The sequence below is a fragment of the Scyliorhinus torazame genome, chromosome 14 (genome assembly GCF_047496885.1).
Source record: "Scyliorhinus torazame isolate Kashiwa2021f chromosome 14, sScyTor2.1, whole genome shotgun sequence".
In the NCBI taxonomy this organism is placed as follows: domain Eukaryota; kingdom Metazoa; phylum Chordata; class Chondrichthyes; order Carcharhiniformes; family Scyliorhinidae; genus Scyliorhinus; species Scyliorhinus torazame.
Window position 1 is genome coordinate 122,355,921 of NC_092720.1, and position 27,632 is coordinate 122,383,552.

Consider the following 27,632-nt stretch of genomic DNA (forward strand, 5'->3'; position numbering starts at 1 on the left):
CAAATTCCCAGATGCTTGGGGGAGGGCTTCCCTGTGCGACCTATCCCAGTCGCCAGTAAAGAGATAGCAGAATGGGCTCTAAGACAAAATAGTACAGGACGTGGTGAAGATACACAGAATATGTTCGATTGGAGATTAGCTGGTTACGATATGAATAGGTTTGAGGAATGGTGGGGGCTAGGTTTAATGTAACACATCAAACGCCCTGTTTGATCCTTCCCAATTAGACTGGAGTCCCAAAGGGTAGCATATGCTTTAGGAAACATAAAACATATGGGACCTACCCAGTTGGCACGTGTCAGTGTGATCAGACCTTGAATTGGCAACCCTCTATGTTCCACCTTACAGCTAAAGGACTATTCATCTTTGATTGGTCAGGAGTTGAAAATCAAACTAGTGGAGGCTCCTGGGAAGGGGATCCGATTAGACGAATGATGACTGATAGTAAAGGAAATCTGACCGCATATAACGGCACGTATTTTATCTGTGGCCACACCAGAACATTGGGAAGGCTCCTGCTATTTTGGATATGCAGTCCCTTATGTGCATCACATTCAGCAATTGCAGGACCATCCCCATCACAGGTCGACACGAAGTGTTATGACATGGGCACACATGCTGGGAATCATGATGCCACCATTAGGAATAGCCACTAATGCATACGAACTACGCGAACTACGAGACATCCTTGAGCAGGTAGCTAATGACACTCCAGAAGCTGTTAACCAGATAGAAACTGAGATGGTTGCATCCAGCTGTATTTGCCAAAACCCCTTGGAGGCATCCAGCTTCGTGAAAAGCTTGGCGTGAGCCATTTCACTGGTGAGCTCTTCTCGTTTAGGTATAGGGTAGTGTTCCCTCATGTTGTTACTGTTCAAATCTTTGGGGTCGATGCAAATGCGAAGTTCCCCTGATGGTTTTTTGACACAGACCATGGAGCTAACCCAGTCCGTGGGTTCAGTGACCTTAGAAATGACGCCCTGGTCCTGGAGGTCTTGCAGCTGCTGCTTGGGGCGGTCCTTGAGGGGTGCTGGCACCCGACGCGGTGCATAAACCACAGGTGTGGCATTTGGCTTCATCAGTATCTTGTATTGGTAAAATAGTATACACATACCTTCGAAGATGCTGTGATATTGTGCTATAATGTCATCTAATTAGAATTGGAAGTTGATATCTGGCGAGGTCGTTGCCTCTGCGGACAACATGGTGTGAACCCGCTGCACAAGATTCAGGATTTCGCAGGCCCGAGCACCGAGCAGAGAAGAACTGTTGGTTCCTACAATTTCAAAACGCAGGGTTGCTTCTGAAAAACGATGGGATACCGCAAGCTGGCATGAGCCACTGGCAGCAATGGCATTGCCATTGTAGTCGAGGAGCTGGCAGGCCGGTGGAAGAATGCTTGGCTTGACATGGATAGCGTCAAGGTCAGACTTTGAAATGAGGTTCGCTGAAGCGCCGGTGTCCAGCCTGAAGCATATGCGAGCCTTGTTGACCGTGAGGGTGGCACACCACTCATCGTCCGGATCAATGCCCAGTACTGGGAGTTGTTTCACCTTCTTCGCTGAAGGCATCGTGTGCTTGGTGATGATGCCCACCCGGAATGGGGATGTGAGGCTCTCGGTGTCAGAATCTGGAACCATGTCAGAGTCGGAGTCTGCAATGGGTTGCTGTACTGACCGGACGTTCCTGCGCTGCGACTGGAATCGCTGTGTATTGGGCAGTTGAGCAGATCTGTGCAGGGCTGCATAGTGGCCAAGCTTGCCACACTGGAGACAGTGTTGAGATTTCGCGGGACATTGCCGCTTTAAATGGGCGGAGCCACAGTTGTTGCATGTCATGACGCCGGCGTCAGGACGCTCCGTGCGCCACCGCGCATGCGCAGTGCGGTCAAACGATGTGCGCACCTGAGTAGTTCAGTCGTCGGCCTCACCGACCCCTTGGTCATGGCGCGCATGCGCAGGAACCCGGGAAAAGTGTGCGAAATGGCCGCCCTCATCCAGACTCAGGCCCTGGAGCTGCTTTACGGCCTGCACCTGCTCGGCATCGTGGGGGCCTTGCCGCGCCATCTCTGCCGCCTTGATAGGGGAGTACCGGTTGTTGGCGTGTTCATGGAGGATGCAGGTTTCGATGGCGATGGTAAGGGTGAGCTGATTAACTTTAAGGAGCTGCTGGTCAGGTTAGGTGTAGGTCTTCAGTCAATCTAACATAGTGTCGAACCACAGTGCAAGTATTTTTAACAGCTCTTAGTTAAATAAAATAGAGTTGTACTATTACAAGTGTTGGTAGCCTGTCTATGTTACTGCTAAGGTAAACGCAGTCTCCACAGATCCAGAGTACCCAACACATCATGGTACCAGTATGTGATGCTAGAGTTTAATAGACCTACCTTCAAGTGATCTGCCTTCGACCAGCAATCAACCATCCGGTAATATGGACAGCGTCCGCCCTCCCCCTGCAGCTCCGCATCACCGGCAACCTCGGTGCGAACTGGAAAATCTTTAAACAACAATTCCAACTATACCTTGAAGCTACAGACCTGGAAGCTGCTTCAGATGCCAGGAAGATTGCTCTCTTCCTTTCCACGGCCGGGGACCACGCCATCCATATCTTCAACTCTCTCACTTTCGCTGAAGGTGAGGACAAATCCAAGTTCAAGACAATCCTCCTCAAATTCGACAGTCACTGTGACATCGAGGTAAATGAAAGTTTTGAGCGCTATGTCCTTCAATAGCGTCTGCAGGGTAAGGATGAACCTTTTCAATCTTTCCTCACCCACCTTCGCATCCTCGCGCAGTCCTGCAATTACAGCTCCACCTCCGACTCGATGATCCGTGACCAGATCGTTTACGTTGCGCGATCGGACCCCCTACGCCAGCAGCTCCTCAAGGTTAAACAGCTCACCCTTGCGATAGCCATCGAGACCTGCGTTCTGCATGAACACGCCACTAACCGATACTCGCACATTCAAGCGGCTGAAACGGTGCGGCAAGGTCCCCACGAGGCAGAGCGGGTGCAAGCCATTAAACAACTCAAGCGGTTATTTCGCCCGCTTTTCGCAGGCTCCCACGCAAGCGCACTGACCGAGGGGACGGCGAGGCCGACGACCGCACTGCGCAGGCGTGCACTACGTACGACCGCATCGCGCATGCGCGGTGGCATACCGAACGTTCTGACGTCACGACGTGCGTCAACTGTGGCTCCGCCCACTTAAAGCGGCAATGTCCTGCAAAATCCCGACGCTGTCTCCAATGTGGCAAGCTTGGCCACTATGCAGCCAGGTCTGCTCAGCGTACTACCTCTCGTCGTGCCAACCAGCCACGCAGGGATTTCTGAGCCATCCAGCCACCGGTCGCCGATTCTGACTTGATTCCGGACCTTGACACCGAGGACCATAGATCACCATTTTGGGTGGGCATCATCACCAAACACAAGATGCTCCAGAAGACAAAAGCCAATTCTCTCCCAATATTCAGCATTGATCCGGCCGACGAGTGGTGTGCCACCCTCACGGTCAACCGATCCCGCATCCGATTCCGCCTGGACATTGGCGCTTCAGCCAACCTCATTACGTGGTCTGACCTTGAAAGCCTCCATGTCAAGCCTACCATCCTGCCATCCGCCTGCCAGCTTCTGGACTATAATGGTAATGCCATTGCTGCCAGTGGCTCTTGCCAGCTTGAGGTGTTAACCTGCCATTCAAAATAGTGGGATCCACTAAAGCCTCCCTGCTTGGTGCTCAGGTGTGCAAACTTCTAAACCTTGTCCAAAGGGTTCATTCCCTGTCACCCGCTGACGCTTCCGCATCTCAGGATGCTGACTTTCGGACACAGCTGAACGCCATCATCACCCGATACCACGGTGTATTCGAGGATATGGGCACACTCCCATACACTTATAAAATCTTGTCAAAACCAAATGCCAAGCCTGTGGTGCACGCACCTCGCAGGGTACCGGGTCAGCTCTACGGTGTGCGTGAAAAAACCATCCAGCGAATTACACATATGTATTGATCCCAAGGACCTCAACCGCAGTATTATGAGAGAACACTATCCCATTCCAAAGCGCAAAGAACTCACCTGCGAGATGGCTCGCGCCAAAATTTTCACCAAGCTAGACGCATCCAAGGGGTTCTGGCAGATCCAACTCGACGCATCCAGTCGGAAGCTCTGCACCTTTAACACCCCATTTGGCCGGTATTGCTACAACCGGATGCCGTTTGGCATCATCTCTGCATTGGAAATGTTCCACAGAATAATGGAGCAGATGATGGAAGGTATCGAAGGGGTTCACGTATATGTGGATGACATCGTCTGGTCAACCACCCCACAGGAGCACATTGATCGCCTCCAACGTGTCTTCCGACAAATCCATGAGCATGGCCTCCACCTCAACAGGGCCAAATGCTCCTTTGGTCAAACAGAACTTAAATTCCTCGGAGACCACATTTCACAGTTTGGCGTGCAGCCGGATGCTGACAAGGTATCTGCCATTAAGGCCATGAAGACACCGGAGGACAAGAAGGCAGTCCTCCGCTTCCTGGGCATGGTCAATTTCCTGGGGAAATTCATCCCTAACCTCGCCTCCCACACCACGGCTCTCAGTAACCTGGTTAAGAAGACGACCGAGTTCCAATGGCTCTCCACCCACGAACAAGAATGGCGGGAACTCAGGGCGAAGCTGACCAAGGCCCCGGTGTTGGCATTTTTCGATCTGGCCAAAGAAACAAAGATCTCCACGGATGCCAGTCAGTCCGACATTGGAGCAGTGCTCCTTCAACGTGACAACGCCTCCTCATGGGCTCCTGTCGCATACGCGTCACGTGCAATGACGCCCACCGAACAGCGCTATGCGCAAATTGAAAAAGAGTGCCTGGGCCTTCTTACCGGAGTCGTCAAATACCATGACAATGTCTATGGACTCCCAAAGTTCACAGTTGAGACAGACCTCAGGCCACTGGTCAATATCATTCAAAAAGACCTTAACGACACGACGCTGCGCCTGCAGCGCATTCTCCTTAAACTCAGGCGGTACGACTTCGAACTCGTCTGCACCCCAGGTAAGGAGCTCATCGTCGCCGATGCACTCTCCCGATCTGTCCCCCTGCGACCCAGCGGGCTTCGTGTGCCAAATTGATGTCAGGTGGCATTCGCCGCATCCAATCTACCCGCCACGGACGAACGACTCATCCATATTCGTCGTGATACGGCCAACGATCCCCTGCTCCAACATGTCATGCGCCACCTGACCGACGGGTGGCTCAAGGGCCAATGCTCTCAATTCTAGAACATTAAAGATGGACCTGGCGGTGGTAGATGGAATTCTACTAAAGCTGGACAGGATCGTCATTCCGCACAGCATGCGGAACCTTGTCCTTGAGCAGCTCCATGAGGGCCACCTGGGAGTGGAGAAATGCCGCCGCCGGGCCCGTGAGGCAGTGTACTGGCCTGGAATCAATGAGGACATTGCCAACACCGTTCTTAACTGCCCAACATGCCAGCGTTTCCAGCCTGCTCAGCCAAGGGAGACCTGGCAACCCCATGAGTTGGTCACGTCCCCCTGTTCCAAAGTGGGCATCGACTTGTTCCATGCACTTGGCCGGGACTACGTCCTCATAGTGGACTATTTCTCAAACTACCCGGAGGTAGTTAGGCTACACGACCTCACCTCAACTGCGGTCATTCGTGCATGCAAGGAAACCTTCGCTCGCCATGGCATCCTGCTCACGGTCATGTCCGACAATGGCCCGTGTTTTGCCAGTCAGGAGTGGTCCAATTTTGCCAAACGATACAACTTCACACATGTCACGTCCAGTCCCCATTACCCCCAATCCAATGGCAAAACTGAAAAGGAGGTGCACGTTATCAAATGACTCCTGTGCAAGGCGGCCGATGCAGGATCCGATTTTTACCTCACCCTGCTTGCTTACAGATCAGCTCCATTGTCTACCGGCCTGTCACCGGCTCAATTGTTGATGAATCGCACGCTGCGGACAACAGTGCCGGCCATTCATGTCCCGGACTTGGACAACCTTCCGGTTCTTCGTCGAATGCAGTTGTCTCGGGCCCAACACCAATCGGCGTACGACGCCCGCGCCACGGATCTCCCTGCTCTGGCTCCTGATGACGAGGTCCGTGTCCAACTTCCCGATGGTGGTTGGTCCGCCACCGCTGTGGTGCTCAGACAAGTGGCCCCCAGGTCGTTTTTGGTTCATCTACAAGATGGCTCTCTTCTTCGCCGAAATAGACGGGCACTATGACTCCTTCCTCGCTCGCCACCAGATCATCATGTCCTGCCTCACCGTCACGACGAACCCGTCACGGACTTTGTAGATCTCCCTTTCGCTCTGCCACCCTCTGAGTCTGGCACAGTCCCGCCCATTCCAGAACAGGTGGCCCCTGACCCACCCTTGAGGCGGTCAACCAGAATTCGTCGCCCACCTCAGAGACTGAATTTATGAACTGCCTGAATTCATGGACTCTGAACTCATGAACTGATTGTCTTGTTACCCTGTTTGATTAACTCACTGGTTTGTACATACTGTTGTTCCAGTTATATTTTGTGTTACATACTGTCCATCTGCACTAGACACCTTCCAATGTAAATATCTTAGAGTTTCTGTACATAGTCCTGTAAATATGCTCGCATGTGCCACACATAGTTAGGAACATTTGCATAGTACATTATTTATTGCCACAAACACACATTTTTTTTAGAAAAGGGGGGATGCCATAATTTACACATCAGTATATGATGGTGCAGAGACACACACTGACTGACACACTGCAAGACCAATCAATACACACAACACAGCAGCCAATCACCAGTTAGGGCACGGTCACTATAAAGACAGAGGGCACTAGTTTTCCCGCTCATTCGGGATGCAGCCTCTGAGACAGACAGAGCCCACCGTCAGTAGCAGAAACATCCACCATGTGCTAGCAGTATAGGCTGGTCAGGTTAGGCATAGGTCTTCAGTCAATCTAACATAGTGTCGACCCACAGTGCAAGTATGTTTAACAGCTCTTAGTTAAATAAAATAGAGTTGTATTATTACAAGTGTTGGGGAGCCTGTCTATGTTACTGCTAAGGTAAACGCAGTCTCCACAGATCCAGAGTACCCAACACATCAGTGACGTTATCCAGGTATGGGAAAGTGGCCCGCAGTCCGTACCGGTCAACCATTCGGTCCATCTCCCTTTGGAAGACCAACACCCCGTTAGTGACGCCAAAGGGAACTCTAAGGAAATGGTAAAGGCGGCCGTCCACTTCAAACGCGGTGCACGGGCGGTCCGCCTTGTGAATGGGGAGCTGGTGGTAGGCAGATTTCAGGTCCACTGTCGAGAAGACGCAGTACTGTGCAATCTGATTGACCATATCAGATATGCGTGGGAGGGGGTACCCGTCGAGCTGCGTATACCTATTGATGTTCTGACTGTAAACAACGACCATCCTGTTTTTTTCCCCTGTTTTAACCACTAACACTTGGGCTCTCCAGGGGCTGTTGCTGGCCCCGATGATACCTTCCCGCAGCAGCCGCTGGACCTCAGACCTGATGAAGATCCTGTCCTGGGCGCTGTACCGTCTGCTCCTGGTGGCGACGGGTTTGCAATCCAGGGTGAGGTTTGCAAACAGGGAAGGCGGGTCGACCTAAAGGGTCGTGAGGCCGCATACAGTAAGGGGTGGTAGCGGCCCTCCAAATTTCATGGTTAGGCTCTGGAGGTTGCACAGGAAGTCCAGGCCGAGTAGCAAGGCAGCGCAGAGGTTGGGGAGGACATAGAGCTGGAAGCCGCTGAACTCTGCGTCCTGGATGGTGAGGGTGGCGATGCAGTACCCCCGGATCGCCACGGAGTGGGATCCGGAGGCCAGGGAGATTTTCTGGTTAATGGGGTATACCGTGAGGGAGCAGCGCCTTATCGTATTGGGGTGGATGAAGCTCTCAGTGCTCCCGGAGTCCAGAAGGCAGGATATCTCATGCCCGTTGACCTTCACCTTTGTCGACGTGGTCGCAAGGTTATGCGGTCGGGACTGGGCGATTGTGACGGAGGCGAGGCGCGGCTGGTCGGCGGCGGTTGCAGATGATGAGCGACCCGATGAGGTGCCCGATGGGCAGGGGTCCTGAGGCGGGGAAGATGGCGGCGCCCACGGGCCGCACATATCCTGAGGCAGGCAAGATGGTGACGTCTCTCGGGCCGCACGTGTCCTGGGGCAGGCAAGATGGCTCCGCCCATTGGTTGTGAGGAAAGCAAGATGGTGGAGCCCACGGGCCCCACGTGTTGTGAGGGGAGCAAGATGGCGGCGCCCACAGGCCGCACGTGGTCTGAGGCGAGGAAGATGGCGGCGCCCACTGGCCGCACTTGGGGGGTGGAGGGACAATAGCGGCGATTGAGCGGGCCTGGCACACTGCAGCAAAATGTCCTTTCTTGCCGCAGGCCTTGCAGAGCGCGCTCCACGCCGGGCAGCGCTACCGGTGGTGTTTTGTCTGTCTGCAGAAGTAGCACTTGGGTCCCCCGGGATTGGTTGGCTGCCACGCGGCGCAGGCGTGGGGTTGGCTGAGGGCGGTCGCTGATGGGGTCCACGATGGGGTGGCCACTGGCGGGGTCCACGATGCCCAGGAGGGGTGGGCCATGCGGTCGGGGGCATACACCTGTACATTGCGTGAGGCGACTGTGAGCGAGAGCGCTAGTTTCTTGGTCGATGCGAGGTCAAGCGTAGCCCCTTCTAAGAGGCGCTGGCGGATGTAGGCCGACCCTATGCCTGTAATGAACGCGTCTCTCATTAGCAGGTGAGAATGTTCAGCGGCCGAAATGGCCTGGCAATCACAGTCTCTCACCAGGGCGAGCAGGGCACGCCAGAAATCTTCCACAGACTCACCGAGAAGTTGGTGCCTGGCGTAGATCTTGTTGGTCTGCTAAGCGTAGTTCTCCTTCAGTAGCGCCATGGCCTCTGCATAGGTAGGCGTGTCCTGGATGAGGGGAAAGACATCGGAGCTCAGCCGCATGTACAGAATCTGGAGCTTCTGTGCTTCTGCGATTGGGTCTGTTGCAGATCCGATGTATGCTTCAAAGCAAGCTAGCCAATGTGCGAAGTCCTTTTTGGCGTTGTCTGCTTGAGGATGCAGCTGCAGGCGATCGGCTTGATGCGGAGATCCATCTTTGTAAAATCTCTGTGTAATAAATTGATGCACGATCAATTACGACGAGACGAGAGTAGAGAGTAATCGAGGCTTTATTACGCAGAGATGTGTGGCCTCCTACAACTGCTGCCGAAATGGCTGCAGTTCGGAGAGCACACACATTTATACTCCGCCAACTGGGCGGAGCCAGCAGGCAGGGATCTGCCCCCGTACCTGTAGTGCAGGAGCTTTACCGTAATACCCTCGTATGCAGTGCAGTATATACAATATAATACATCAGTGGTGACTACCACACCCCTTCAAGGTGGCGCTGGAAAAGATGGAGCAATGGCTGAAGGCACAGGAAGCAATGATCAGGGAGCTAGAGAAAGCAGCAACCAATCAGAGCAACCAGATCGCCTCATTGGAGACGGAGATGGCAAGGTTGGTGGCAACCCAAGAAATGCTGAAAGGGAAGGTCGAGGATCAGGAGAAGTGGCCACACCACCAAAATTCTGCATTGTGGGCCTACCGGAGGGTATCGAGGGCAGGAACCCCATGGAGTAGGTTGCCCAGATGCTGGGTAAGCTGGTCGGGCGGGGAGAGCATCCCCAAACCCCCAGAGATAGACAGCCCACAGGTCACTCCAGCTGAAGTCCAAAATGGGAGAGCGGCTATGGGCCAACATTGGAAAGCTGCATCCTGGACAGGGAAAAGATCCTGAGATGGGCAAGACACCCAGCCAAGCTCTGGATAACATTCCAGGGAAAGGAATATTACTTCACCGCACCGGCTGAATTGGACAAACGTAGGTAAGCACGGGCTGGGTAGGCAGCAGTAGCATTGAGCACAGACTTTTTTAAAAAGGACAAATTCACGGGGAGAGAACAGCCTTGTTTTCAGTCTGCCAGGAGTCCCAGAAAGGAGGGAGTGAGAGCAGTGAGATGCTGAAACAGGGGAAGAGGGGTAGAATGCTGGCTATGACATGTTGCACATGGCGACAGCAGAAACAAGAGCACCAAGAATGGCCATCTTGGATGGCCCCCAAACAAAGCTAAACCCTGGAGTTCATGGCCGCAGCAACATGGTGAGGATGGTGATAACGGCCATCTTGGATGGCCCCTGAACAAAGGGACACCCCGGAGTGCAGGGGTACAGCCACATGGTCAGTACGATGACCGCAGCCGTTTTGGATGGCCCCAGAACAAAGGGAAACCCCATTGTGCAGGGGCGCATCCACAAGTTAAGTATGGGGGGGGGGGGGGGGAGGGGGGAACAGAAACCCCCTATAAGGATAATCACCTGGAACATCAGGGGTCTAAACGGTCCAGTGAAAAGATCAAGAGTCTTCGTCCACCTGAAAGGTTTAAGGGCCGATGTTAGCTTCCTCCAAGAGGCGCATCTGAGGGAAAAGGACCGACTGAGGGCAAGAACGAGATGCGTGGGACAGACTTACCAATCGTGCTGCGGCATGAGGGCTAGGGGGGTGGCCATACTGCTCAACAAGACTGCTCAACAAGTCTTACCAATCGGGCTATGGGACGAGAGTGGGGGGGTGGGGTGGGGGGGTCCATACTGCTCAACAAGACAGCTTTCATGGCGTCAAAAATGGTTACAGTGTCAGGGGGATGGTAGGTCACGGTTATTGGTGTTTGGGAGGGCACCAGTGGTCCTTGTAAAGTGTACGCTCCCAATTGGGATGACACGGGATTCATAAAGAAAATCACGGCAGAAATCCCCGACATAGACTCATTTGGGGTGGGTGGGGGACTTTAACTGTGTACGGAACCCACAGGTGGTCAAGTCCAGCCCCAAATCAGGTAAACCATCAATAACTTTTCAAAAAATTTCCAATTAAGGGGCAATTTAGCGTGGCCAATCCACCTACCCTGCACATATTTGGGTTGTGGGGGTGAGACACACACAGGGAGACTATGAAAACTCCACACGGGCAGTGACCCGGGGCTGGGATTGAATCGGGGTCCACGGTGCCTTGAGGCAGCTGTGCTAACCACTGTGCCACCGTGTGCCCGGAAATCATCAAACATGGTGAGAGATCACCTTCATGGAACTGCACTCCCCCACCCTTCAAACCTCTCCACCGCCTTCATTTCATGGGCATGGCCCCCTCACTCCATGGCCATTGGCACTGCCCACCTGGCACCTGAGCCCCTTGCACTGCCACCCTGGTACCCAGGCAGTGCTTCTGCCATCATGGCAGTGTCATCCAGGCACCTTGGCAGTTCCAGGATGGCAGTGCAAAGGTGCCAGCTGGGCAGTGCCAAGGATGGGTGTTGTCCTCGGGTTAAGGTGCTAAATTGGGGGAAGGCTAACTACAACCAGATTAGGCAGGATTTGGAGGCTGTTGTTTGGGAGAGGCTGTTTGAGGGTAAATCCACAGTTGGCATGTGGGAGTTTTTTAAGGAGCAGTTGATGGGAGTGCAGGACAGGCATGTGCCAATGAAAAGGAAGGATAGGAACGGCAGGATTCGGGAACCATGGATGACCAGGGAAATTGTGAATCTTGTCAAAAAGAAAAAAGATGCATATGTGAGGTACAGGCAACTAAAAACAGATGAAGTACTTGAAGAATACAAGGAAAGTAGAAAAGAGCTCAAGCAGGGAGTTAGGAGGGCAAAAAGGGTCACGAAATGTCCTTGGCAGACAGGATCAAGGAGAATCCCAAGGCATTTTATACGTATATTAGGAACAAGAGGGTAGCTAGAGAAAAAGGTGGTCCACTCAAGGACAAAGGAGGGAAGTTATGTGTAGAACCAAAGGAAGTAGATGAGATCCTTAATGAGTATTTTGCATTGGTATTCAGAAAGGAGAGGGACACGTTGATTGGTGGTGTCTCAGAGGGATGTGTAAACACTTTAGAACAGGTTGTTATTGCGAGGGAGGAAGTGTAAGGTGTGTTAAAAAGTATTAAGCTAGATAAATCCCCAGGGCCAGATGGCATCTATTCCAGATTCATGAGGGAGACAAGAGATTAAATCACTGGGCCTCTATCAGAAATCTTTGTGTCCTCGTTGGCCGATCCCGGAGGATTGGAGGAAAGCCAATGTTTTAACGTTATTTAAGAAGGTTTGCAAGGATAACCCAAGTAATTATAGGCCAGTGAGCTTGACGTCAGTGATAATGAAATTGTTTGAAAAGGTTCTCAGAATTAGGATCTCTGTACATTTGGAAGTGAATGATCTTAATAGCAACAGACTGCATGGTTTTGTACGAGGGAGGTCATGTCTCACTCATTTAATTGAGTTTTTTGAGGAGGTGACAAAAATGATTGATGAGGGAAGGGCTGTGGATGTTGTCTACATGGACATTAGTAAAGCATTTGATAAGGTCCCTCATGGCAGGTTGGTGCAAAGATTAAACCACATGGGGTCAGGGGTGAACTAGCTGGCTGAATTCAGAACTGGCTTGGCCATAGAAGACAGAGAGTAGCAGTGGAAGGGTGTTTTTCCGAATGGAGGTCAGTAACTAGTGGTGTTCTGCAGGGATAAGTACTGGGACCTCTGCTCTTTGTAATATATACAAATGACTTGGAAGAACACGTAGCGGGTCTGATTAGCAAATTCACGGATGATACTAAGATTGCAGGAGTTGCGAATAGTGATGCAGATTGTCAGAGAATACAACAGGATACAGGTAGGCTGCAAAATTGGGCAGAGAAATGGCAGATGGAATTTAATCCGGACAAATGCGAGGTGATGCATTTTGGTTGATCCAATTCAGGTGGGAGCTATAAAATAAATGGCAGAACCATCAGGAGCATAGAGACACAGAGAGATCTGGGTGTGCAGGTCCACAGATCCTTAAAAGTGGTAGCACAAGTGGAAATGGTGGTAAAGAATGCATATGGCATGTTTGCCTTCATAGGACGGGGTATTGAGTATAAAATCTCGAAAATTATGTTTCAGTTATTTAGAATGTTGGTTAGGCCACATTTGGAATACTGGGCGGGATTGTCCCGCCCCCGCCGGCTGCCGAATTCTCCGGCACCGGGGATTTGGCAGGGGCGGGATTCTCTGGCCTGCAATGGGCCGAGTGGCCACCCGTTTACAGCCAGTCCCACCGGCGTAAATTACAACAGGTACTTACCGGCGGGACCTGGCTCCGCGGGCGGCCTCTGGGGTCCTCGGGGGGGCGGCGCGGAGGGATCTGGCCCTGGGAGGTGCTCTCACGGTGGCCTGGCCCGTGATTGGAGCCCACCGATCCGCAGGCGGGCCTGTGCCGTGGGGGCACTCTATTCCTCCGCGTCGGCCACAGTAACAGTCCGCGATGGACGATGCGGAGATGAACCCCGCTGCTCATGCACTGGGATGATGCCAGCACACCCTGGCACTCCCGCGCATGCGCTAACTTGCACCGGCCGGCAGAGGCCCTTCGGCGCCGGTTGGCATGGCGCCAAACCCCTTTCGCGTTGGCCGGTGTGGCACAAACCAGTGCGGCGCTGGCCTAGCCTCTGAAGGTGCGGAGGATTCCGCCCCTTTGGGGCGGCCCGACGCCGGAGTGTTTCACGCCATTCCTTCCCGCCGGAGTTGCCCGCCCCGCCGGTTTTCGCAGAATCCCGCCTACTGTGTCCAATTCTGGTCACCACACTACCAGAAGGGCGTGGAAGCTTTGAAGAGAATACAGATAAGGTTTACCAGGATGTTGCCTGTATGGAGGGTATTAGCTATGAGGAGAGATTGAATAAACTGGGATTGTTCTCCCTAGAGAGACGGAGGCTGAGCGGCGACCTGATAAAAGTTTCTAAAATTATTTGGGGTATAGACAGGGTGAATAGTTGAAGGCTTTTTCCCACGGTGGAATTGAAAATTACAAGGGGGCACAAGTTCAAGGTGAGGGGGGATAGGTTCAGTAGGGAAAATGTTTTACACAGGTGGTGGTGGTGGTCTGGAATACACTGCCAAGTGAGTTAGTTGCGGCAGATAAGTTAGCGACCATCAAGACTTATCTGGCTAGGCACATGAACAGACGGGGTATAGAAGGATGCAGGCGGTTAGTCTAGATAGGACACGTGATCGGTGCAGGCTTGGAGGGCCGAAGAGCCTGTTCCTTGTTCTTTGTATAACAAGGAAAACTACCATGATGCCAAATTAATTTTTGTGAAGGGGCCGTTTGTTACTTTTAAGAAACATAGTCATTACAGGTTAGGGCACAGTTGCTACCTGCAACACCCAAAACATTTTCCCAACTTAATCTTAATTGTACTGAAGTGTAGAATCTCTTGCTGTTATGCAGCAGGTTCTCTCTCAGAAAAGCACTTACCCACAGGATCAGTATGGGTGACATGATCTATAAAGTCTCTCTTGCCCAAGTAGACAGCAATCTGTAATCAGAGATAAGATGCTGTTAGCACAACCCATGACTCAGATAGTCATTGCCAGTTGTGGTGATATACATCACTGTAAGTACATAAATGGTTACCGTACATACACTACACCTAGCGAGACACTAGAGGGAACACCAGAGACATGACACACAGACAGTCAACCAATAGGTCAGTAAGGTAGGACACGACCAATGGGCATTCACGATACACACAGAGGTGACACTACCACAGGAGCGCATTACATCAACCCCTATAAAAGGACACATCACACATGCTCAGTCTCTTTCCAGTGGAGTCTCCCAGTGAGCACAGACACAGGGTTAATTGAAACACATTACTCCCACCACGTGGATTGTAGCAGACTGGTTAATCAGTCTGAGTAGCTATAGCAGGATTAACAGTAGTGTTGAATCCAAGTAGGAGAATTGTTAATAGTTTAACTGAAAGCGAGTCGGGGGGCAACGTACCGATTTGTCACGGGTAGACTTGTTGAAGACAATGTTTTTGGGAACTGTAGGTGGAGGGTTCATCTTGGCAATGATCACACTGGGAGCAGGGGTTGTCTGGATCTGGGGGATTTGCATCTTTCCTGTTGTGGTGGAAGGACACTGAGAAGCAAAAATAGAACGGTAAATAAACAGTGGCATATCCTCATTATGGCATAATCCCATTAAGAGAGACTTCCCTTTCAACAGATTGAAGACTAGTTAATGGCAATGCTATCAGATAGGTATTTTACTTGTTCACACATCAGAATATAGCTGTCACCAAAATTGTAAGAAGGCCTCAGCCATCATTTCCAACCTTTAGTCATTAATTGAGTATCTCTCTTCACATTATACAGTGTCTGTGTTTTATTTTCAGGGTTCGTCCTCAGACATTATTCTTGTGCTTTTTTCCAAACAACTCTTGTGTAAACAGGTTCTCACCCACTACCAGTTGAATATGATCTTATATGTACATATGTACACTTAAATTCTGGTAATGTAGGCTGAAATTTTACGCCTTCCTGTGAACAGGCTATCAGGGGTGTTGGGTGGGGGGCATAATATTGGGTGGGATGGTTGGCATAATCATACCCATCACCTGCCCGTCTCCACTGGAATGTTGCCACCTGCAGGGCAGTGATGGCTGACCCACCCACCCTTGGGCCAATTGAGGTATTTCAGAGACCAAGTAATGTTTACTTAAGCTCTCCTCTTACTGTCACTTGTATTGTACTAACAATGGAATCAAAGGGAGAGGTGACACGTGATGACACGTGGCGGCACGGTGGCACAGTGGTTAACACTGCTGCCTCACAGCTCCAGGGACACGGGTCCAATTCTGGCCTCGGGTGACTGTGCGGAGTTTGCACTTTCTCCGCGTGTCTGCGTGGGTTTACTCCGGGTGCGACAGTTTCCTCCCACATCCCAAAGATGTGCAAAGGTGGATTGGCCATCCTAAATTGCCCCATTGTATCCTAAAATGGTTAGGTGGGGTTACTGGGTTACAGGGTTAGGGTGGAGGTGTAGGCTTAAGTAGGGTGCTCTTTCCAAGAGCCGGTGCAGACTCGATGGGCCGAATAGCCTCCTTCTGCACTGTACTTAGTCTACAATCTCAGTGATATGAGACCGCCAGGTATTCCCTGGCAGCCTGATTGCGGGTTTGTGAGATGGCTCCTTCATGTTTGGGCATTCTGGAGCGCCTTGAGGGTCCCTCCATTGAAAAGAGCTGGCCCCACTTGTTTACCCTATTGATTGCCACCACTAACTCCAAACACACCTTGCAACCCACCCTACTTGCCTATTTCTCTGACCTCCATTGGGAACTTGCTTCAACCCCAGCAAGTGGCCACCACTCCGAATGGCACTGCTGGGGTTGAAGAACTGCCGCCCTCTGATTGACTGGCAGCCTTTGGAGATGGGATATCCTGTGTCATTGGGAACTCAGGCATCCAAATGTCTGGTAATTGTAAAATCCAGTCATGGCTTCCAGGGACAGTGAAGACTTGCTCGCCCAGACTTTCCAGGATTGCGCCGTTACACCCACATTAAAGCCCAGCCATATCCTTGGCTCAGGGTCAAATGGAAACCTTTCTACTGTAAATAGTTTAATGGATATGGATTGGATTGGATTGGATTTGTTTATTGTCATGTGTACCGAGGTACAGTGAAAAGTATTTTTCTGCGAGCAGCTCAAGCAGGTCATTAAGTATATGAGAAGAAAAGGGAATAAAAGAAAATACATAACAGGGCAACACAACATATACAGTGTAACTACAAAAGCACTGGCATCGGATGAAGCATACAGGGTGTAGTGTTAATGAAATCAGGCCAGAAGAGGGTCATTTAGGAGTCTGGTGACAGTGGAGAAGAAGCTGTTTTTGAGTCTGTTCGTGCGTGTTCTCAGACTTCTGTATCTCCTGCCCGATGGAAGAAGTTGGAAGAGTGAGTAAGCCGGGTAGGAGGGATCTTTGATTATACTGCCTGCTTTCCCCAGGCAGCGGGAGGTGTAGATGTTTTCCTTTGTTTTCCCAAAAGGCAAGAATAAATATTTCACCATACTTTGTGACTCAGGTTATATATTTAAATCAAATTTATTACATTTATCAAATTTAGTAAAAATTATACAAACAGGAAATCAATACAGTTCATTTCCTAATATATTTGGCCAAAATAAACCAAAAGTCACAAATCTCACTAAAGCTGACGTCCGGTGGCATTGTGTAGGAGAAAGATGTGCATGAGGTCACTCCCGCTAGAGTACTGCACTTGTTTGACCTTTTCTCTTAGTCATAGATTCATATCGGTCTACAGCACAGAAAAGACCCTTCGGCCCATTGCGTCAGCGCCGGTCAAAAACAACCGCCTAACCATTCTAATCTCATTGTCTCGCACTTGGCCCATAGCCTTGTATTCCCTAGGATCGCAAGTGCACATCTAAATACATCTTAAATGTTATGAGGATCTCTGCCTCCACCACCCTTTCAGGCAGCGAATTCCAAACTCCCACCACCCTCTAGGTAAAAAAGATTTTCCTCACATCCCTCTAATCCTCCTGTCCTTCACCTTAAATCTTTGCCCCCTGGTCATGAACCGTCCACCAAGAGGATAGGTTTCCTCCTGCCTATCCTATCTATGCTCCTCATAATTTTATGCATCTCCATCATGTGCCCCCTCAGTCTCCTCTGCTCCAAGGAAAACAATCCAAGTCTATCCAATCTCTCTTCATAACTAACACTCTCCAGCCCAGGCAATAGCCTGGTAAATCTCCTCTGCATCCTTCACATCTCTTCTATAATGTGGATTCCAGACCTGCACACAATACTCTAGTTGTGATCCCACCAAAGTTTTATTTAGTTCCAGCATAACTACTCTGCTCTTAAAGTCTATGCCTCGGCTAATGAAGGCAAGTATACCATATTTCTCCTTAACCACTGTATCCATCTGCGCTGCTACCTTAAGGGACTGGTATACATGCACACCAAGATCCTTGGTGCTTCCCTTGTTTTGTTCGTCCTGCCCAAGTGCATCACCTCACACTTATCCGGATTGAATTCTATTTGCCACTGATCAGCCCATCTGACCAGCCTGTCTATGTCCCCCCTGTAATCTAAGGCTACCCTCTTCACTATTTATTTATTTAGTTTAAGGGGGTACTTTCTTTTGAAAACCCACAGAATTAATGGGATAAGGATCCTGTATAGGTGCAGTGCCCAGAAAAGCTTCGGAGGCTTTGCAGAGCTTGTTGGTAGAAAAGATGGCGGAGGCAGCCTCTGGGGCTCCAGCCACTCCATTGACGGCCAAGGTGCTTTAGAGTACCTTTTGCGAAAGAATTCAATAAGCACTGGCAGGTTGTGTTGGAGGACCTCCGCAAATTGATGAAGGAGGCTGTGACCCCCATCCAATCAGCCCTGGAGAACAAACAAAACCATGAAAGCCCATGGAACCACGATAAAAGACATTGCGATCAGATTGCCTCATAGAATCATAGAATCCCTACAGTACAGAAGAAGGCCATTCGGCCCATCAAGCCTGCACCAACCCTTGGAAAGAGCAACCTACCTGGGCCCACGCCCCCATCCTATCCCCGTAACCCAGGAACCACACCTAACTCTTTGAGCACTAAGGAGCAATTTTAACATGGTCAATTGAACTAACCTGCACATCTTTGGACTGTGGGCGGAAACCGGAGCACTCGGAGGAAACCCACACTGACACGGGGAGAAAGTGTAAACTCCACATAGACAGTGACCCCAGGCCGGAATTGAACGGGTCCCTGGCGCTGTGAGGCAGTAGTGCAAACCACTGTGCCACCACGCCATCCCACTGGAAGCAGAGACGTCTCTGGTAGCCGAAGTGAATAAATCACTGAAGGCCAAGGTGAATGATTCAGTGAATCGGTCCAGGATGCAATATGTTCGAATTGTGGGGCTGCCAGAGGGGATAGAAGGACCAACGCCCACGGAGTACTTCACAGAGATGTTCGGTAAGATGGTGGGGGAGACTGGACTCACATCCCCTCTTGAGTTGGGCCGAGCCCACTGAACACCCTTGCAGAGGCCTTGTCCTGAGGATCCACCGCATGCGTTAATCGTGAAGTTCCATAGCTTCAAAGAGAAAGAGTGGGTTCTGAGATTGGCGAGGGAGCATCATGACTCCAAATGGGAAGGCCACCCCATCAGGTTTTGCCAAGACGCGGGAACAGAGCTGGCGAAGAAGAGGGCTGTGTACAACAAAGCCAAGACCACCCCGCACAAAAATAGAGTCCGATTCGGCGTGGTGTACCCGGTGCGTTTCAAGTGAGGTTCTGTTCTGATTGTTATGAAAATATATGGCTCCCTGTTGGAATGCATGGGTTTTTAAAATAAATTTAAAGCGCACAATTCTTTTTTTACAATTGAGGGGCAATTTAGTGTGGCCAATCCACCTAGCCTGAACATCTTTTGGGTTGTGGGGGTGAGACCCACACACACACGCCCGGGGAGAATGTGCAAACTCCACACAGACAGTGACTTTGGGCAAGGGTCGAACCCGGGTCCACGGCGCCGCGAGGCCTGAATGCAATAGTTTAGGGAGTTTAATATTTTTATTTGGAGCCATTTTTCTTCACTCTGGTTGTGAATCACACTGCTAACCTGAGAGTTAGCTAACGGGAGCAGTAGTGAAGGGTTGACTACAGCTCATTACAGTAGTTTTTTTTCATAATGAGCATAAAGTTCTTAATTTGTTTAGATTTTGGTTTGTTAGAAGTAGGTCTTAGTTGTTTATGTTTGTTTTGCTGCTGTCTGTATGCTTACTTGGGTGGGGTAGTATCCGAGAGCGAGGATGAGGGGGTGGGGGATGGGGGTAGTTTGTTGACAGTGACTGCAGATATTTGGTTGGTTGGTTTGCTGGCCCTGTTGGGCGGTCCTGGTTGCTGTAGCTTTTATGTATCTGTTGGATAATCTTGGTGGAAATAGCTGACTCTGGATTGAGGGGGGTGGGAGACACCCAATTACTCTGGTCACCAGGAATGTCAGGGAGGTGAAAGGCCCCGTGAAAAGATCGAGAGTATTTGCTCACCTTAAGAGTTTAAATTCCGACATGGTGTTTTTGCAGGAGACTCTACTGCAGGTCAGAGATCATTTCCCTTCTTCGGGATCTATGTAATCAATGCCTGCGAGAGCGTCGCTGGTAACTCTCCTCTCCCCACCACCTCACTAAACATTTTCAACATGTGGGGGCTAACTCTGTTGCAAGCAGCTTTTAAAACTCCACCGGAAAGCTATCTGGCCCCGGGGCCTTCCCCGACTGCATTTCCCTGATACTGTCTATCACTTCCCTCAGCCCCAGCAGCTCCTCCAATGCCTGCCTCTTCCCTTTCTCCAACTCTGGGAACTCTAACCCAGCCAGGAATCGTCCCATACCCCCCGCTTCTCCACCTGGTTCGGCTTTATACAACTTCTCGTAATGCCCCCATAACACCTCATTTATCTTTCCCAGTTCCAATACCACCTCCCCATTCTCCACCTGCGCTCTTAAAATTTCCCTAGATGCCACCTGCCACAGATATTGGTGGGCCAGCATATGGCTCACCTTCTCTCCATGCCCATACTGCCCCACCACCTTGCTCATCGTCAACCTGTCAAACTGCTTCTGCAGCCTCTTCCTCTCCGCCAACAACTCCTTCATGGGGGTTCCCGAGTACCTCCGATCCACCTCAACTATCTCGTCCACAGCCGCCTGTACTCCTCCCTCCTCCCTTCTCTGTGAGCCTTCAACAAATTAATCTCGCCTCGAATCACTGCCTTCAACGCTGTAGTGATGTGCATCAATGTAAATGCATGTAGGCTAGCTAGACACTAGAGGGAGCACCAGAAACATCACACACACACACTCAACCAATAGATCAAGTAGATAGGACACGACCAATAGACATTCACGATACACAATGAGGTGACACGACCACAGGGGGGCATTACACCAACCCATATATAAAGGACACCACACACATGATCTGCCTCTTTCCAGTGGAGGCAGTCAGTTAGAACAGACACAGGGTTGATTCAATATTACACCCACCACCTGGATTGCAGCAACTGGTTAGTCAATCTGGGTAGGTATAGTAGGATTAGCAGTAGTGTCGAACCCGAGTAATAGAAGTGTAAATAGTTTATTAAACGTGTTGAAGTTATCTCCACGTCTGAACCTTCCTTTGTCAAGTGCACCACAAGAAAGCCGCTTATGTTACAACTGCAACATAACAAATCATGGTACCAGGACAACCAGCAATGATTCCCAGGCAAGATGTTCGAGGTCTGGGTTCCGCAGCGGCTCCAGTGCCACGGCGATCTCCGTGAAAACTGGCGGGCATTCTGGCAAAGGTTTGAAATCTTCCTGGTGGCATCCAAACTAGAAGACCTGGCCGACGCTGAAAAAACAGAGCTTCTCCTCACCATCGCCGGTGCCAGAGCAGAAGAAATCTTTAAAAAATTCAAGTTCTCCAAAGGGAAAAACAGGAGTGACTTCCAGGCAGTCCTGGACAAATTCGGCAAATACTGTAAGGAAAACACACTCCAACCAGCAAGAAAAGGTAAGAGAAGCGCCAGTACTCACCACGATGCTGAGATCCCGGAACACAGAACAGTTTTGATCGGCGGCCCTCTTTCTAAAGGGTCCGCACTTGCACGAGATGCGCGCAGAACGGGAAGGTCCGTTTGCGCATGCGCAATCACGAAAACGGCCATCAGTAAAGGAACAGCGATCTGCGCGTGTGCAATCACTTCCTACGCAGTACGTCACATGCGTCATGACGCCAGAGGCCCCGGACCACGCCCATTTAAAGGGGAAACGTCCCAAATCAAAGAAAAAATCTTTTAAAGCCGTAAAAAACCTTCCTTCACCTGGAATGACAGCACAATGTCTCAAATTGAACCAGGAAATGAAATTAACCCCCGAAGAACCCTGCAACAAGCAGTTACCTACGCTCAAACCGATGATTCCGACCTTGAATACTTCGATACCGACCGTTACATTTTCTCTGGACCTCGCGAGCATAATGCCAGCTCCGATGCAAACAGTGATGATATGATCCTAGAAGACTACAGCTCGGACGAACCTTTCACCTTGGGAGGCTGCCCCAGTACCAAATCCGAACCGCAACTAGATGTGTTGCACATTGGCGACCCCCGTATTGAATCCGACGCAGACGCGGATTCGTTCTTCGGATTTGAGGATCTTCAGCCCAGCAGATATGACATCCCAACTCGTGAGTGCAGGGTGATGCTGCAGCCTGAAACCAAGAGACAGAGAGCGGTACAAGACCACCGCTCAGGTTTCCCGACTCTACGAAAGAAGACACGCAAGACTCCACACCACAATCCTTGCACGAACATGAAGTGACTCCAGTGTCACAAGCCTCCACAGCGAGCTCGTGGACAGACTCCACGATAGAAGAAATGCAAGACTCCGATGCGCAGGCCTTGCAGGAACAAGACCATGAGAGTTTAGCAACCTCCTCTGACCAACTAGTGGCAGATGATGCAAGTCTGCCATGCTCAAGTAAACAGCAAGAATAATATGACAGTCTACCACGCTCCAGTGCACAGCAGGACGACCATGACGGTCTATCATGCTGCAGTGAAGAACAAAGCGACGATGACAGTCCAAGCCCAAATGAAGGACAACAGCAAGACAATGACAGTCCACCCACATTGTTTGCGCCATCAGATGAAGACTCTGACAAATTACCCAACCCATGTGAACAGCAAGCAGCTACTGAGGCTCTACCCACGGTATGTGAGACGAGTGACGACAGCATCCCACTTCCCATGCAAGATATGCAAAGTGACAGACCTCAGCTAGTGTGTCCAGAGGCACTCGACGGTCACTGTGAGACCACTGGTGACTCCGGTGACACCACGATACTTCCACCCTCATTCGGTCGAACCTCTCCACAAGTCAATGAATTCCTGCATGTTGCGACTCCAGACGTGCAGCTTCCATAAATCTCAGCTGACTCCAGTGAACCTGCTAAGACTCCGGTCGGGGAGCATCAACAAACTAACACTGACTCAGTTAAAACAAACCAGACTCCAGAAGGGGAGCAACCAAACAACGACTCTGATTCACGTAAGCCGGACCTTACTCCAGACAGCATGAGCTGTCATTGGCTGCACTGCTGGTGTGGAAAAAACATGTGAATATAGCTGTGGTGAATATTGGTGTATTCCTCTTGGACTCCAGACAGGGAGTGCCGAAACCTCAGTGATGGCACGCTCAGGGTGACAGTAGATGCCACAACGACAGGAGATGGATCACTTAACAATTATACTGGGTCAGTAATAACAAGCAGCGTCTCCAGTCCAAGAGGAATACACCAATATTCACCACAGCTATATCCACACGTTTTTTCCACACCAGCAGTGCAGCCAATGACAGCTCATGCTGGACAAACCCAGTATTCAGGCATGCAGCAGCCAGCAGTCTATGCAGCATATTCTCAAACAGGCCAGCACTACGGATTGCCCACTAATGGAATCAAGGCCAAAGGAGGGCTACCGCAAGCGCAATCTGCACTACAGACTAGATGCCTTAGTTACAGCCCAGGATTTGCTGCACCCCAGCCTGGCCAGACGGCATATTCCTATCAGATGCAACGTTCTATTTTCACACCATCACCAGGTAATTATACCAGCAGCAATTCTGTTTCCAAATTGACAAGCTTCAATGGTTCTCATCAGCCTTCCAGCACAGCATGTGGCCAGAACCAGTATGTACAGTCTTATCCAACTTCACCATATGGCACATCCATGACCTCGAATGATACTGTTGACGGTACCTCTTCAACATCAACACCTTATCAGCCACAAGATGCCATCCAACAGCACCATCACAAACATCGAAACAAGAAAGTGACTCCAAATCAGACAGCAAAGTGATTTGACCACTTCTTGATTCCTGTGGCACAGGGACGTTGATGGCGTTCATAACCAAGAGAGACATTTGACCATGATGATTGATGGTTTTTGGACTCACAAGAATGATTTGGACTTATTGTTTACTCACTGTTCCCATGACTTGTATATACCTTACTTTATCTACCTGTTCTTTGTTAAATTTTCTCAAAGTGTGCAGTAAATATGTAACATATAAAAAAGGGGGGATGTGGTCATGTGCATCTATGTAAATGCATGTAGGCTAGCTAGACACTAGAGGGAGCACCAGAAACATCACACACACACACTCAACCAATAGATCAAGTAGATAGGACACGACCAATAGAGATTCACGATACACAAGGAGGTTACACGACCACAGGGGGGCATTACACCAACCCATATATAAAGGACACCACACACATGATCTGCTTCTTTCCAGTGGAGACAGTCAGTGAGAACAGACACAGGGTTGATTCACTATTACACCCACCACGTGGATTGCAGCAGCTGGTTAGTCAGTCTGGGTAGCTATAGTAGGATTAGCAGTAGTGTCCAATCCGAGTAATAGAAGTGTAAATAGTTTATTAAACGTGTTGAAGTTATCTCCACGTCTGAACCTTCCTTTGTCAAGTGCACCACAAGGAAGCCACTTATGTTACACCTACAACATAACAAATCAAACGCTTCCCAAAATATGGCCACAGACACTTCCCCCATTCTGATTAAGGTCCACATAGTTTCCAATCGCCATCTCACCTTCTCACATAACAGATTATCCGCCAAAAGTCCCAAATCCAACTTCTACCCTGGATTCTGCACCTGCCCCGAACTGGGCCTAATCTCCAGCCCATGGTCCAAAATCACCATTCCCGCATACTCCGCCCCCACCATCCCTATCAGACCGCCCGACTCACCACAAAGATATAGATTCTAGAATACAACTTATACATGTTGTGATGAATGATATCTGTATACAAATGTACCTTTAATGCGTAGGCCCCTTTAAGACCGGGTTTGGAACCCTGGGGGACTCCGCCTCCGGCTCCGCCCCCAGGGAACTGTATATAAGGTTACGTTCAGTGGGCAGCGTGCAGTGAGCACACTTCTCGGCAGCTGTCTGGTTCTCTGGTAATTAAAGCCTTTGAATTATCAATCTTCTCTCTTGAGTCATAATTGAGGGTATCTCAATTTAATAACCAGATTACACCACGATGGACAGCGGTCTAAAGTCGGAGAAGTTCAATTTGGACGCTCGGTCGCCGGAGGCCACTGAAATGTTTAAATACTGGCTCCGGTGTTTTGAGGCCTATCTGAATTCCTCAGAGCCTGAAGTTGACGGACCTCGCAAGCTGAGCTTACTACATGCCCGGGTGGGCCACCGACTATCCTCCGTGGTCGAGAAAGCCACGATGTACGAAACGGCGGTCAAAATCCTACAGAAGCGCATCGTAAAGCCAATAAACGAGGTTCACGCCAGACATTTGCTCACGACCTGCCGCCAGCGCTCCGGGGAAATGCTAGACGAATACTTGGAGGGACTCACCGCGCTCGCCAGGAACTGCGACCATAAAGAGGTGACGGAAGAAGTCCGCATGAACTTACATATTCGTGATGCTTTCGTGTCTGGTATCCGATCCACGTACATCCGGCAGCGGCTGCTAGAAGACGGAGCTAAGGACCTCCAACGATCGCCTCTTTTCTGGAAGTGGCCCACCATAATCTACGCACGTACTCCGTGGACCTTGCAAACCCCTCTCGATCCCCTCCAGACTCGGCCACGCTACAGGCCTGCGCCATGCGGCGACCCGCTCACCCCGGGGACCCCCATGCTATTTCGTGGGCAAGGCCAGCACTCAAGCCAGCGTTGCCCGGCCCGCTCCGCTATCTGCAACGAATGCAGAAATAAGGGGCACTTCGAAAGGTCAACCTGGCTGGGCCCCAAGGCCAGAAACAAAAGTCTCATCGGGCCCAGAAATCGAACTCCCGGGACCACAGGCCCCGCAACGTGGCTGCGCGGCGGCCTACTTCCTACGCGTCATCGGCCTCGTGCGAGCCATGGAAGTGGCCATCTTGGCGGCGGCCATCTTCAAAACCCAACATGTGCGACTGACGGCGGCAGCCATTTTGCGAGGCCGTTCAACCAAGAACTCTGACTGCCCGCAACTAGGAGCGATCACGCTCGATCAATCTCGGCTGAAGCAAAGTCAATGATGCAGGTTCAAATCAACTGCCGCAACACCCTCTGCCTTTTTGACTCCGGGAGCACAAAGAGTTTTATCCATCCAGACACGGTAAGACGCTGCTCCCTGCGCACCTATCCCGCCTCTCAAACTATTGCCCTCGCATCTGGGTCTCATTCGGTCCAAATTACGGGGTATTGTGTCGCGAACCTCGCTATTCAAGGCGCCAAATACGCCCATTTTAAACTTTACGTCCTCGCTCACCTCTGCGCCCCCCCCCCCTGCTGCTCGATCTGGACTTTCAGTGCAGCCACCGAAGCCTGGCACTGAAGTTTGGCGGACGCCTGCCTCCGCTCACGGTATGGTATGTAGCCTGGCGACACTGAAAGTTGCACCACCCCCCTCTTCGTGAACCTCACTCCCGACTGTAAGCCCATCGCCACCAGGAGTCGGCGGTACAGTGCCCAAGACATGACTTTCATCAAGTCAGAGGTTCAACGGCTACTAAAAGAAGGGGTCATAGAGGCTAGCAACAGCCCTTGGAGGGCACAAATACTGGTAGTCCGCTCCGGAGAAAAACAACTTATGGTGGTGGACTATAGTCAGACCATAAACCGCTTTACGCAACTTGATGCATACCCACTTCCCCGCATAGCAGAAATGGTGAACCAAATCGCCCAGTATCGAGTATTCTCCATGGTCGACCTAAAATCTGCCTATTATCAACTCCCTATCTGCCCAGAGGACCGCCCCTATACAGCCTTCGAAGCAGCCGGTCGGCTCTTCCACTTCCTCAGGGTCCCTTTTGGCATCACAAACGGCGTCTCCGTTTTCCAAAGAGCGATGGATCAAATAGTGGACCAGTACGGCTTACGGGCTACATACCCGTACTTGGACAACATTACCATCTGCGGCCATGACCAGCAGGACCACAACGCAAACCTGAGGAAGTTCCTCCAGACCGCCCGGGCCCTCAATCTGACCTACAACAAAGAGAAATGCGTTTTCCACACAACCCGACTAGCCATCCTCGGCTACGTCGTGGAAAACGGGGTCCTAGGCCCAGACCCTGACTGCATGCGCCCCCTTAAGGAATTTCCCCTCCCCCATAGCCTCAAGGCACTCAAACGGTGCCTGGGGCTCTTTTCCTATTATGCCCAGTGGGTCCCCAGATATGCGGACAAAGCCCGACCACTCATTAAGACCACGGTTTTTCCGCTGACCACTGAGGCTCAGTCGGCCTTCAGTCGTATCAAGGCCGATATCATCAAGGCCGCCATGCATGCGGTGGACGAAACAATTCCCTTCCAGGTAGAAAGCGACGCATTGAATGTCGCCCTGGCTGCTACCCTCAATCAGGCAGGCAGACCAGTAGCGTTCTTCTCCCGAACGCTCACCGCCTCAGAAATTCGACACTCTGCAATCGAGAAGGAGGCACAAGCCATAGTGGAGGCCGCGCAGTACTGGAGGCACTACCTAGCTGGTAGGAGGTTCGCCCTCGTCACCGACCAACGGTCAGTCGCCTTTATGTTCGATAACGCACAACGGGGCAAAATAAAGAATGATAAAATTCTGAGGTGGAGGATCGAACTC

At 50.9% G+C, this 27,632-nt stretch overlaps 1 protein-coding gene across 1 annotated transcript in view; it reads right to left on the bottom strand.

Annotated features, from left to right (window-relative positions):
* Nucleotides 1-27,632, bottom strand: part of LOC140389052 (S-arrestin-like) — a 155,161-nt gene that overhangs the window by 115,054 nt on the left and 12,475 nt on the right. The window contains exons 2-3 of the mRNA XM_072473212.1: nucleotides 14,924-15,064; nucleotides 14,393-14,453 (exon numbers count right to left, since the gene is read on the bottom strand). Coding sequence (XP_072329313.1) covers nucleotides 14,393-14,453; nucleotides 14,924-15,040 — 178 coding nt within the window. The 5' untranslated portion in view covers nucleotides 15,041-15,064. The remainder of the gene's footprint in view (nucleotides 1-14,392; nucleotides 14,454-14,923; nucleotides 15,065-27,632) is intronic.